This window comes from Seriola lalandi, unplaced genomic scaffold, assembly GCF_002814215.2.
Source record: "Seriola lalandi dorsalis isolate HSWRI2012SDOR001 ecotype SW California unplaced genomic scaffold, Sedor1 jcf7180002054549, whole genome shotgun sequence".
NCBI classification, from domain to species: domain Eukaryota; kingdom Metazoa; phylum Chordata; class Actinopteri; order Carangiformes; family Carangidae; genus Seriola; species Seriola lalandi.
In genome coordinates, this window is record NW_019525102.1 from 362,048 (window position 1) to 375,003 (window position 12,956).

Genomic DNA, 12,956 nt, shown 5'->3' on the forward strand with positions numbered 1-12,956 from the left:
CCAACATTATCAATTGCATTAGGAGAAGGCCAGGCTGAGACGAAAGGGAGAAGTGATTCATCCTTTTATGGATAATTTAAGCACAACTGAAGTCGGTTTGAGAACGATTTTATCAGTCAGCATGCAATCTTAGATAATTTTATCATTATGAACTGTTTGATCTCTGTCCATTGCTTACTGCTGTCTTCACTCCCACCTCCTCTTCCCTCCCACTTCTCCTCTTACTCCCACATTTGTTTCTCTTTTGCAAATGTACTCATTCCATTTTTTTTCCCCCTCTCCTCCTCATCTCCTCGTTTCTCAGTAAGCTCTACCTGCTGTGGTGCAGGATGCTGAGTTCAGAGCGGCAGTATGTGGCTGTGCTTAAAGGGGTAGAAGAGACATACCTCCCTTTGCTGGAGCTCTTAGACACCCCAGCCTCCATCAGGGGGAAGGCCGACACCCTCTTCCCCAGCTGGGCCAGCCTCAGCTCCTTTCACTCGCAGAACCTTCTCCCTGCCATGGAGGGTGCTCTTGTGCAGAGCTTGTTGCAACAGGACTGCTTCAGCAAATATGTAAGTATGTAAATCCAGGAATGAAGGGTGAAATGCAAGGGAAAATACATTGTTTTTAAATGCATGTAGAAATGATTTTAGCCGCAGAGGCCCCTCATGTGAGCAGGTCCACGAAAGATTGATTTCCCCTTCTCTGATTATTCATGTGAAAAAATGTATTGGCCTGAGGACATATAATTATCCAATATTTAACAAGAAATGAAAGAAAGGATAAAGAAAAAAACATTTTTCTTATTCCCTATAGCATTCAGAATCACGTTGCCCTTCAGATTTATCCTCAGGTCCCTCTTGGTGGTCCTGACCCCCAGGTTGGAAACCACTGATGTACTACACAGAGCGTTTTTAACATCTGAATGTACGACTTTTTAGCAAGGAGGACCAAAAATGCAAAAATAAGACTCACGTCGTTGAAAAATGTAGTTTTACTTTGAAAAGCTATTTCCAGTGACACAGTATTAACTTTGTTAAGGACCTTATTGTTCTTTTATGAAGAGATGTTTGAAATTAGATTTTCTGAGAGTTTGAGGCGAGTAATGAAAGATGAAAGTTTTGCATTTACTGCTGAACAATAAAAAGATTAACATATCTAAATATATCTTTTGTTAGAGGAAAAAATAATCACTTCCTGTGTGTCAGAGGACTTGGTACTAGTTGGATCGCTTGCGTGGTACAGGTTCTTATTTTCTTTTAACAGAACAGGGAAATAAGAAGGAGAAAAATTCAAGGGAATTAAAATATATATAGATTTTTTTTTTTTTATATTCAAAACCAAAACCACTATGTTTATATTTCTTTTTTCACCACAGCGGGAGCAGTTTCTGCAGTACTCCCACTACATCAGGGCTAAACCAGAACTGGACTCTCCACTGGTCACGCAGGCTGCCGACTTCTTTAAGGTAGGATTCATCATGTCTCTGCTGTCTAATTATAATACAAGACATATCATGAGCGAAACAGGCAGTCAACGCCATGACTGAGTATTTCCACCTTGTAACTGCAGTGAACCAGCGACGGTCTCATATAAACGGATTCAGACAGCCATAAACCTAAGGAACCGATCCTGTCAACTTGCGGTTACGAGGGGTCGGGCAAAATAAACCTGAAACCTTGTCAGTACAGAGAGCGAAAGTTTGCATTAGCACAACCACTAACACTGTATCAGCCACTGCCAGATACAAGCTAACAACTTCCAACAACCTCATCTGAGTCTGGGTCTGACTGAGGCTTAAAACATGTGACTGAGTCTCTCTGATGTTTCCTACGCTAACCATCTTGATGCGCACTGCTCTTTCACCGCACGACTTAGCACAAGCAGCGGTGGTGGGGGGATTGGGAATCTCTCAATGAGGAGTTAAACGTAGATTTATGTGGGAAAACCACATTAAACAAAATATTAATCATAGCAGAGTATTTTTTTCCTGTTTCAAACATGTCTGCAGGGGAACTTTAAGCCCCTGAATCTCTAAGACATCGGCTTCTTGTGTCTACAGACATTTCAGGAGAAGAGTTTCAATATGAGGAGTTTAACCAGTTATTTTTTAAGTGTAAGAAAACATCATTTCAATTAGAGAAAAGTGCCCATTTTTCCCACTGATGGTCGCACATTCCTGAATCCATACACATAATATTAATCTCATCAGGGTCATAAAATTTTGATTTGGTTATTGTCTTTTTCAGAAAATCTGTTAAACGACAGTGTGAGATCATCATTATGAGTAAAAAAAAAAAAAACACATCACAAGCACAAACCAATTAAAGTTGCTTTACTCAACAGTGGCAGCAATTAAAAATGAGCTGTATACAGTAAAGCTAATTACATGTTTAATATATACTAGAAGAGCCAATTAAAGGCGGATTATGGAGAGAGTAATTTGAGCTTGTAAGCTACAATTAACTAAAACTAATATATCGACACCATCATGAGATCACTGAGAGGACTTTACAAGGAGATATCACAGTGCTTAAGATTTGTGAGGCTCAAAAAGGAGCATTTCTAACATATCACCACCAGGAGGCAGTGTGGGCTCACGGTGCCGCAGCGGCTTCCAAACAGCTTGAGCTCGCTGTGGATTATGGCTGCAAGGTGGGTTTATGGTTATCACGATGGTGATGGATGCAAAGGTGGTGCTCAGGCTAAATGATGATGGCGATCACACTTGGCTGAGGTGGTGATGATCGTCGTGACGATGAGTACAGGAACAGCGCACATGGCTACTTTCACATGGTTTCTGTGATTAGAGGAAACCCAGAGGAAGAACATTTGAGCTAAACGCTGAAGAATAATTATCAAGTATCTATTTATCACAATTAGCTTAACATAAAAAAATCTATTTAGTTATTGTACATTTTCACCAACAGCTCATTATTCATCACTTATGAATGTACTTTTTAAACACACTTATATAAAGAAGTCACAGGTTGGTCTCTGATGTCATACTGTATTTTAGATAGTTTACATGACTATAAACCATATAATGTAAGTTTGATTGTTATTTGTGTTGTTAAATATCAAGATAATTGTTATTTTGTGTAAGTAATGTCATTTCTAATCTCTGTCATACAGTAGAATAATACACATTAAACTTATATATAGTGTATGAAAGTAAAAATCAATAATAATCCTTTTTTCTGTGATTTATTTTTTTTGTTTTTACACATTTATTTTTGTTTGTTTTCACTTGTCAACACACCTACATTGTGTGTCTGATGGCTTTTTTTTGTCCATCTGTGCAATGCATGATGGTTAATAAATCTTGACCAGTGACGATAGCTTGTACACTACTTTCTTATGTTGCATTGTGGGATAATTCGAGGGTCAGTTGGCGGTTTATTAGGTTCCAACTGTCTGGTTGCTTTGGAGGCTGCAGTTTGTGCTGCTGTGGAATTGTATCGCATTATACTGACAGGTGTGGAGACTGGAGACGACAGTAAACGGAGATCAGGTCTAACATATCTCCTCTTCCTTCTTTCGCATCTCCCCTCTTCCCGCAGTCCAAACTCCCCGCAGCCTCCCCCCTCTCCCCTCTGTCCTTCCCTCACTGTCTCCAGGCTCCCACTCAGCGACTGGAGCAGTACTGCGAGGCCGTGGAGGAGCTGGGAGGGTTAAACCCCGCCTCCGACTCCGCCCTCTCCACCCTGAGACACGCCCAGCGGCACGGCGAGGACCTCAGGGCCAGTGACCTCATCGCCGGATGTCCGGTGAGAATGCCTGTCCCAGTTTATGACTCTGCAACTGTGAATCAAGTCCCACTTTCTTTTCTTAGAGGGAAACTAAGTCATCTCGATGAGGTCAGGCCGGTGGAAGACATGAAATCGTTATCACTGTTGCACCTTTTATCTACGGCTCATTATTTACAGGTTTTACTTTTTTCAAGAAGGGGATGTAACGGTATTTATTTTGAATATAAAATAGTACAAATACTCTTTAGGTTAACCACATTTTAAATGTACTTCAAAGGAATTATGTGGAAGCGCATAATCACAACCTCATTTGCATTTCCTCCAATTTTTCCAACTACTGGAAGATGTTATGAGGCTTGACCATTTCAACACAGTGTTCATTGTCAGTGTTCCTAATTGTCATTAGGAAACAACAACTTCTGGGGTGTGTTCACACACAAAATCCAGGGGAAAATACTGTAGGTGTAAACATTTGTGCTCCATAAAATCCTGTGTCTTTGTCAATGAAGACTTGAACTGAAGACAGTGAAGTGTTCTTTTATCACGCTCACATCACAGATAGAGGAGAGTAGCGTACAAAGGGAGGAAGAAGTGGGAGGAAAGAAGGCGTTTCCTCAGACAGACCACTACAAAGAAACACTTTCGTACCAGTTAAATGTGGATTTGAAAAAAACAGCTTTAACCTTTATCAAACAATGTCAGGGAACACAGTATCTACTTGCCCCATATTGTGCTCCTCTGACACAGCAGTATCACTCAGAGCTGGTCGTGAGAGACAAATGTTCAACTCCCACACACACACACACACACACACACACACACACACACACACGCACGAACACACACACACACACACACAGCCACACAACTTTCCTCTCCTCCCCCTTTCGAGCGAAGGGAGAGATTACGGCAGCACAAACACTATTGAGCTACTTCAAATCACGCTGCAACAGCTCTCCAAGTAAAATGCCTATAAGTGCAGGCGTGTGTGTGTGTGTGTGTGTGTGTGTGCTTATGGGTGGGTGTGGGTGTGGGTGTTCATAATATGCGTGAAGCATCACTTATATCATGACCCACACATCTCTAGAGGTTTAAAAATAAAGTTCCGTGTCACCACTTGCCGGTAAATTATCGGCCCTTTTAATTTCATTGCCGGAGCGGTTACTCTGGAGCAAATGTTTGCCGACCTGTTTGCTGTTTGTTTGTACGTCTAGCATTGCATCTTTAAGGAGCATTACATAACCTATGACTTTTATCAACCTCTCTCTGCCTCTGGTAGGAGTCGCAAACAGCGCAGCAAAGTCTTCGCCCTGTAATTGACGTGAACAATAAAGTCACATTTTTACAAAAGGCATGAGTCAGCCGGCCAATTAGAGCAAAGATCCAGCAGAAAGAAGCATCCTTGTGAAGAGGGAATATGTCACCACGCAAGGCACTGTCATAATAATACTCCTTTGTCCTATCTTTTATTGAACTGAGAATAAAGCTTTTCAGTCTTTGTAACTGAAAATGTCTCGCAACTCCAGACTGAAAATTTGAGTAGGTGAAGGAAGGAGGGTTTGAGATTTTGTTCCAAAACAAACAAAAAAAAAAACTATTACAGCTCGTGTCGGTTAATAAAAGTGTCAGCAACCCTGTGGAGGACCGTCAAATGTGTAACAGTTGTTACAGAGCAAAACCACTTACTGGCCCTTTAAAATGTTTTTCTTTTCTGCACGTCTGGTCTTACATTATTTCACCTGTTGTTGTTCATTACAATCTGCGTTTCTTTCCAACATATTGTTACTTTTTTCAGTTTAATTAATGAACCAGAATTGGAAACAAGTGAAATTACTCAAGCCACTGGCAAAAAACAAACAAACATGGTTTTAACTCAGTTCAAGGATAAATGGCCTCTTAAGATAGAAATTGAGATGGAAATGCAGATGAAGGCCTAGAGCCTGAGCCTAAGGCCACGATAAGTGCATCCTAATGTGTGTGTGTGTGTGTGTGTGTGTATAATGTGTGATGTTAGATCCCCGTGGCGGAGCGTGGCGAGCTGGTGCGGCAGGGTGAGCTGACGGTGTGCGGGGGAGCCCGCAGGAAGCGGGCAGGTGTGAGGAACGTGTTCCTCTACCAGCACGTCGTCATCTTCACCAAACAGAAGAGCACCGGCTCAGGACGCATCGCCTACAGCTACAAACACAGCATCAAGGTGCACAGCCCTCACACACCAACACACACCGCCTCGCATAATCTTCTCCAATTTTCATTCTCTCTCTCTCTCTCTCTCTCTCTCTCTGTTTGAAGGGTTTTCACTTTCTGCTTTGATTAAACTGAAAACAAATGTAGACAAAGTGAGTCTGAGGTTATTGGCTGTCATTTGCAAAGACAACACTGATGACTGGGACGCTCTCTGTGTTTCATCCCATCACTTTATTTCACTTTCAAATTGACTTTTCTGCAGCACACTCTGCATTCCAGTTAGATTTCCTTCCATTCCTTCTTCTCTGTTTCAGTTCATTTGTTGACTTTAACACCTCCGTGTTTTCTCCCTGCAGACAGGTGAGATGGGTCTGACTCAGAGCGTCGGCGAGGACGGACTCAAGTTTGAACTTTGGGTCCGTCAGGCTCCGCGAACCAAAGACTGCATCACGCTGCAAGCGAAGGACAGGGAGGGCAAGCAGGCCTGGACTCATGACATTGCTCATCTGCTGTGGACACATGCCATCAACAACACAGGTACCGTACGACCTTCGACTCCAGAGGCCTCAACTCAACTACACTCTCTCCAGACGAGTGGTGTTTTCACAATTTTACATGTGTGGCACAGAATATGAAGGGGAAAGTGCACAGATTAGGAGAATACTGCTGCATATGTGAAAGAAGCTTGTGAAAGCCTGATAAATAAGTGACGTAAATGGACTGCACTTTGTCACTCGGAGTGCTTTACACTAGAAGCCACATTCACACGGAGATTTTTTCTATACATTAAGCACTTTTCTATCACACACACTCACAATACATCGGGGGCAGTTTGCGGTTTAACATCCTGCCCAAGGACACTTCCACATGTAGACTGGAGGAGCCGGGAATCGAACCACTGATCTTCTGATTGGTGGACGACCCGCTCTACCTCCTGAGCTACAGCTGTCCAAACATCCTCACTGGTCCCCGCTTGAGGCCCAGCGGCTCAGGGTGCCATTAGCAGCCACTTATATACCACCGAACTCTCCCGCTGAACTGTTTGAGTTGCATTATGGGTAATGTAGGCACCAAGTTTTGACAAGAAAGAAATATTTCCCTGGATCGTCTGCATTGATTTTAATCTTTCTGTCCGTCATGAATTGACAGTGTTACATGAATGGCCTGCTCTTTAAAGGTCCCATATTATATAAAGGTAGATGTCCATGTGTTGTTTGATTATAAAGCAGCTTTAGCTTCTATATTAATACTGTGAAAGTATCAAATTGCTCAGTCCACAGAGAAATGCACACAACCTGTATTCAGAAACTGAGCCCTAAAACAAGCCATCAGGACATCTGTAACTTTGTGATGTCACAACTATACAGTCACAGCCCACAGCCATGCCCGCCCACCTGTACTGACCATCAAACCTTGCAGGATTTGGTTTCTCTGAGTGTTTTACCCGAAATCTGCTATGTTTTTATTCAATCACCAAGAAAACGGTGAGCCAATCAGAAGAGAAGCTCAGAGCATTCTCTCTTCTGATTGGCTCACCGAGCTGATTTTACTAGCGCTCCAGAGAGAAGCCTGAGAGAGGAGATGTAAAACTACATGGTTTTTGTTTTCTAAAAACCACAAATATATTTTCTTATGGATAAACACTTAAAACACCAGAAAAGTGTAAATAAGGAACATTTAAGGAAGTTAAAAATACTTTTGTTCAAAGTGAAAAGTCACCTAATTTTCTGCACCCACTGGTTGTAAAGCAGGAAGTTTAAAGGTCACATTCTCAGCTTTCAACCTGAATCCCAGCAATGTCATGTGGCCCCAAACACAGTGGAGGTGGTTCTGTTAGTTGATGGTTTAGCTGTTGAAGCTTTTATTTTTTTTTAAATTTGGTTGTAAAGAAAAGGGGAACTGTATAAAAGTCACATGGACTCACAATTGGCTGGCAAGGACACTAAACAAAGCCGATTCCTCTCTGTGTAACTTAATCTTAGTTACCTTTCCTGTGCGTAAAGAACAGATAAAAATATCTGCACCGGTCCAGTCTCCTGTTTGATTTTTGTTCATTTATTTATGCCCAGATTTCCAAAGCACAAAGAACTGCTGGCTATCACATGTCATATCCATGAAACCTTGCATCTCAGTGTCGCTTCCTGTAGCTGGCTTAGATTACAGTATCACACCAGACAAGATGCACTGCAGCTGGCATAAAAAAAAAAAAAAAAAGGGGACTGACACATTTTTTGGCGCAGTTACTTGGTGCTCAAACGGTACTGTTCTCACCTACCCAGACAATAAACAGGGTGTTTTCCTCACCCTCTGACAACTTGTCTTATTCCCTTAAAACACTAAAAGTACTCACATGAACACAACTTGCAAATACCCTTAAAAAAAAAAAAAAAAAAAAAAAAGCAGTATGGAGGTTGTATTTTTAAATGATTTCTCCTCCCTGCTCCTCCCTCTCCCCTCTCCCAGAGCTGTGTCTGAAGGAGTCACTCTGCATGGGAATTTCCAGTAAGCTGCTGCTGGACGCGACAGGGACTCCAGGCTCAGAGCTGGAATCCATCTACAGTCTCAATGACAGAGGTAAGCTGGAGAAGGCTGTAACACATCTGTAATACTTCCACAGTGTGTGTGGGATGCCTCAGGTACCAGAGGCACATAAGTGCTTCGGGTAACTGCACGGGAAGAAAAAGCATTCGCATCAAATATTTGAAACGGAAATGTTTTTTTAATGAGGAAACTGTTTTAAAGATTAAATTCTTAAAGGACAAGTGCACCTTTGTGTCATTTGATTTAACTATAGGTGCATCATTAACATGAAGTTGTCATGTTTGGGAGAAACTGAGTGATCAGATGACACTCAGGTTTGAGCGCCACTTCTCTCCTCACACATTCTGAGTCGGCTTTCAGTTCAGACGAAGTCGGAGGGTTTTATGTGACCAGATTGGATTACTGGATCGTTCAAATGTGCTCTCTGAGCTGAGAGTGATGTGGCCCTCAGATTACGGACAGGAAACAAAAACGGGTCCTGGGTGTATCTCCCCATGTGACAAGGTAATAATGTGGTACATGTTTTTTTTTTATCTTGCGCCCCCGAGCTACTCTATGAATTTTTGATATTTGTCTCACACTGAGAAATTCTGAAGAGCTGTGACGTGCCTGCAGAGAATATGGAGCGCAGTCAAGAAGCCTGACTATGGAAACACATTTCACATCTACCACGATCAAATCCCATCACAACCTTTCAGTCCCATGTCTCCGTTTAACCGTGGCTTTGTCTGGGTTTTTATATTGAATCCATGAGTGAAGAACACTGCTGTGATGTTAAAACACCTAAGGCAGATTTTTCTTTGTATTTCTTCTGTATTTTTTACTCCTGTATTTACTTTCAGCTAATGCAAAGATGATACGACTTAATATTTTTGTTCCAAGCAACACGTAACTAATGTAAAACTGATTCCTGAAGTTTTTGTTTTATATATATTAAGGTTTCATCGCTTTGAACTTCCACTTGGCCACTAGGGGGCAGTGGAGCAAACTTTAAACACAACACTTGCCTCTTTATTAGTGATGGCATGTGAGACGTCAAGGCTTCTGAGTGAACATCGAGTACAGCTGAGCTTTTTATGGTTGACGCGTGTATCATTTTAGACGTATGACGTAAGTGACGACATGTGACGCCTCACTTTTGTAGCCTACCACATTGACTGCTTTTGGTCGCGGTTCGAATTAAGGAACGGGCGTGACATTTGACTATAAGACCTCCGAGAGAAATTATGACTTTTATAGTTTTTGTTTTGAACACACATTGGCCGGTTGCATTTGCAAAGGATCCACCAGGGAAAACTAAGACTTCTCAGACACTTTGCTCTTATTTCTCCCAATAAAGTACAAGCATAGTAGTGAAACATTATTATGGATGCTTTAAGTTTATTGAAATATATTTTTTCAAGGACATATGTTTATTCCTTTTACAGGAATTACTATAAAGGTATGCTTAGAAATGAAGGTACAATCATGGTTTCACTTATGCTGATAGTTTGTAATATACATGCGGTTGTATCGTAGTCGCCCGTTTTACATTCTGGCCAGTAGATGTCGCTCTGTTAACATGAAGCATCAAAGAAATGAACCTTTTCTCAAACCACTTTGCTGGACTGTTTAAATGCTTCATGAAGCTTCATCTTACCACCACTACTGTTGACACACCCAGCAGACACACAGCGACAGTCTTGTTGATTGTGAGTCATTTTTGTGTCCGGCCGATGAATATAAGTCCAATTTTCACTTTGCTTTTAGCTGTATTTTGGTTTTCATTGATTCATGACTAAAATATCAGGCTATTTTCGTTCCACTATTAGCGTTCACTAGTTGCTAGCTTTGTCAGCTGTTAAGTGTCATTCTGGGATGTGGGTAAAACCAAAACAATGAGCTGGAACAAGCTAAAACGTTAGGTGGTAACTTTCATGTGGGTTTGTTATTACAAGCTATCTTTCATCAAATCTTTCACATTTCGCATTGACGTTTAATTAAATATTTAGAAAATGGGAAGTGCTGCTTTAATAATATAATTGTTACAACATTAACCATGTAAATGTAAAAGCTGTACATAAATGTCTAAACATTGAGATATTTTCTGAGGAGAGTTTGGTCACAGACATAATGTTGAAGCAGGAATATGTTGTCAGGCAGCAACATGAAAATGAGAGAAATCAGTCAATTACATGAAAGTCCATGAAGAACAACCAAAAAAAAAAAAAAAGAGTAAGAGACTGTCATTATCTTGCTTTTACTTAATGCTATCAGCAACATTAGCGCTCTCTCCACCTACACGTATAATCAGCAACAGGTTCAAACAGTTCCCTGTTGAACACACTGAGTACAGACATTATTCTGCCGGAAAAAGGCAGAAAATTACCAAATGCGATAGAACCATCAGAGGCAGGTTGAAGAAAAGTTACGATCTGTGTCACAAAGGAACTCCTGGAACACACACATTCACAGGCTGATGGTATATAATCATATAAGAAGATCAGAGTTTTCCCTTTAAGAAGAGGGATCCGTCCACAGGGTTAGAATATGAGCAATTTAAATAAAAACACCCAATTTAAAGCACCACCCAGTCTCCAAAGGCTGCTGCTGCCTTAGAGCCAGGGTGATTTCCCATGCATAGCTGAGTGTAATGCACATACTGCTCACCAGGTGTCTCATTGAGTGCAGCAGCTCAGGATTTCAATGCATGAATTGTCCTCTGGGACAGAGCACGGTGTTAGAAATTCATTGAACAGGATGAGAAAAATGCCTTCTCACTCTGACTCCTCTCTCTTTGTCTCTCCCGTCCCCGCTCGGCCTCCATTTTTAATTTCAGGAAAACATTTTGACACGGTGATTTTTACATTATAAAAGTGCACACACACGCACGCGCACACACACACACACACACAATGCCTAATGTAAATGGAAAACAACCCATGCAATCACATCATGTCTGAAAGCAAAATTTGTATTATAAGTGTGTTTACAACCTGCTGGATATACTGTGTGTTAAACCACAACCATTTCTCTCTCTCTCTCTCTCTCTCTCTCTCTCTCTCTCTCTCTCTCTCTCTCTCTCTCTTTCTCACACACTTTTTCTCTCTCTCTCTCTCTCTCAGTCCACAGTAGCTGCTCAGACTCCTCCTCTGTCGGCAGCCAGAAGGAGGGGGGATCCCCGGCGTCTGGGAGGGACCCCAGGAGAAGCTCTGGATCAACAAGTTACTCACAGGTGAGTTCAAAGTGTAAGCCCGTATCACACAATCTAGCAATTTCAAAAGTGAACGAACACAGTTTGTATTTGGAGAAATGACCCAAACCCTTCTCCATGCTTAAATATAGATTTGTAATGTGAGGAATGTGAAATGAGTTGCTGAGGGTTAGCTGGGCTTTTCTTTCCCACTGGAACCACAGACTGTTTTATAAGGGTTTTTAAAAGGAACGTGGGAACTTTACCTGCATTTCACAAAACGCCCCTGATCTGGCTTTCTGATGGCCCAGGAACTATGCGAGTGAAGTGCCCTGCAAATGAGACTCCTGCTGCTACAACCATTATAATAATAATGTTACATTTTTTCACACAGCAGTACATTCCTTTGTTGTGATGTTATTGGTGTTTAAACTGAGTTCTGTTTCGTTGGCTTCCTAACTATTCCAAAAACGAGCAAGATGAGACAGAGTGGGCTAATGAGACAGACAGTCCCAGGGGTGTCCCTGTTGGTTAGAGGTTAAGACGTCAACCATGAACTGCAATGTCCCCTGGTTTGAATCCAGACCGTCCTTGACTCTTATCTCCCTTGTTCCCTTTAATCTGTCGACTATTTCTTTTTAATAAGGGCAAAAAAATGACCCAATATTATCATTAGTAATAATAAAGTACTTGCTTCTGCACATCTCCCCGTAGTGGACAGTTCAGACAAGAAATTAGGGCAGAGGAAGTAGGGATGACGTGCAACAGAGGTTCCCAAACTGGAGACGTTGTCTTAGACCCCAGACGCCATAAATTTGTCATTTTCCAATCTGCACTAATTTGCCTGATTTTCAGGCGCAAATCTTTTTTTAGGTAAGAAGCCCATTTGGGTTTTATCCTTTTTCCAGCACAATCCCTTTTGTCTCTTTTCTGATGTATTATACATTATACATAAGAGAAGATTTTTGCTCAAGTGTTTTGTTATCCATGCAAAATAGAAAATTAATCCTAAATGTTCTGCAGCTGTTGTGGATTTGCAAACAGGATTTTCACAAAAGAGACTTTTCATCACTGATTTAGCTCCTGAGGCTCCTCGTTTCACAAGACTTCCCACGTGTCTGCTAAAAACTGTACGTTAAGGCCTATATGAAAATGTCTGCTGTATTTATGTAACCTCTGTCTGAGATGATTGAAGTCATCAGACGGCTGAAGCTGGAACAGTTTCATGGAGGTGTTTTATATAAAAAGTGTCCTTCAAACAGCAAAAGCTTTTCTACATGTTAGTAAAAGGAAGCCAGAATGCGTGCATCTTCTTAGCTGTAAGT

The 12,956-nt window shown here is 41.4% G+C and overlaps 1 protein-coding gene across 1 annotated transcript in view; it reads left to right on the plus strand.

Moving 5' to 3' along the window:
- arhgef40 (Rho guanine nucleotide exchange factor (GEF) 40) overlaps nt 1-12,956 on the plus strand; it is a 39,979-nt gene that overhangs the window by 23,225 nt on the left and 3,798 nt on the right. Inside the window, exons 19-25 of the mRNA XM_023415405.2 lie at nt 305-554; nt 1,361-1,450; nt 3,546-3,752; nt 5,749-5,928; nt 6,275-6,455; nt 8,382-8,492; nt 11,564-11,673. Of these exons, the coding sequence (XP_023271173.1) occupies nt 305-554; nt 1,361-1,450; nt 3,546-3,752; nt 5,749-5,928; nt 6,275-6,455; nt 8,382-8,492; nt 11,564-11,673 (1,129 nt within the window). The remainder of the gene's footprint in view (nt 1-304; nt 555-1,360; nt 1,451-3,545; nt 3,753-5,748; nt 5,929-6,274; nt 6,456-8,381; nt 8,493-11,563; nt 11,674-12,956) is intronic.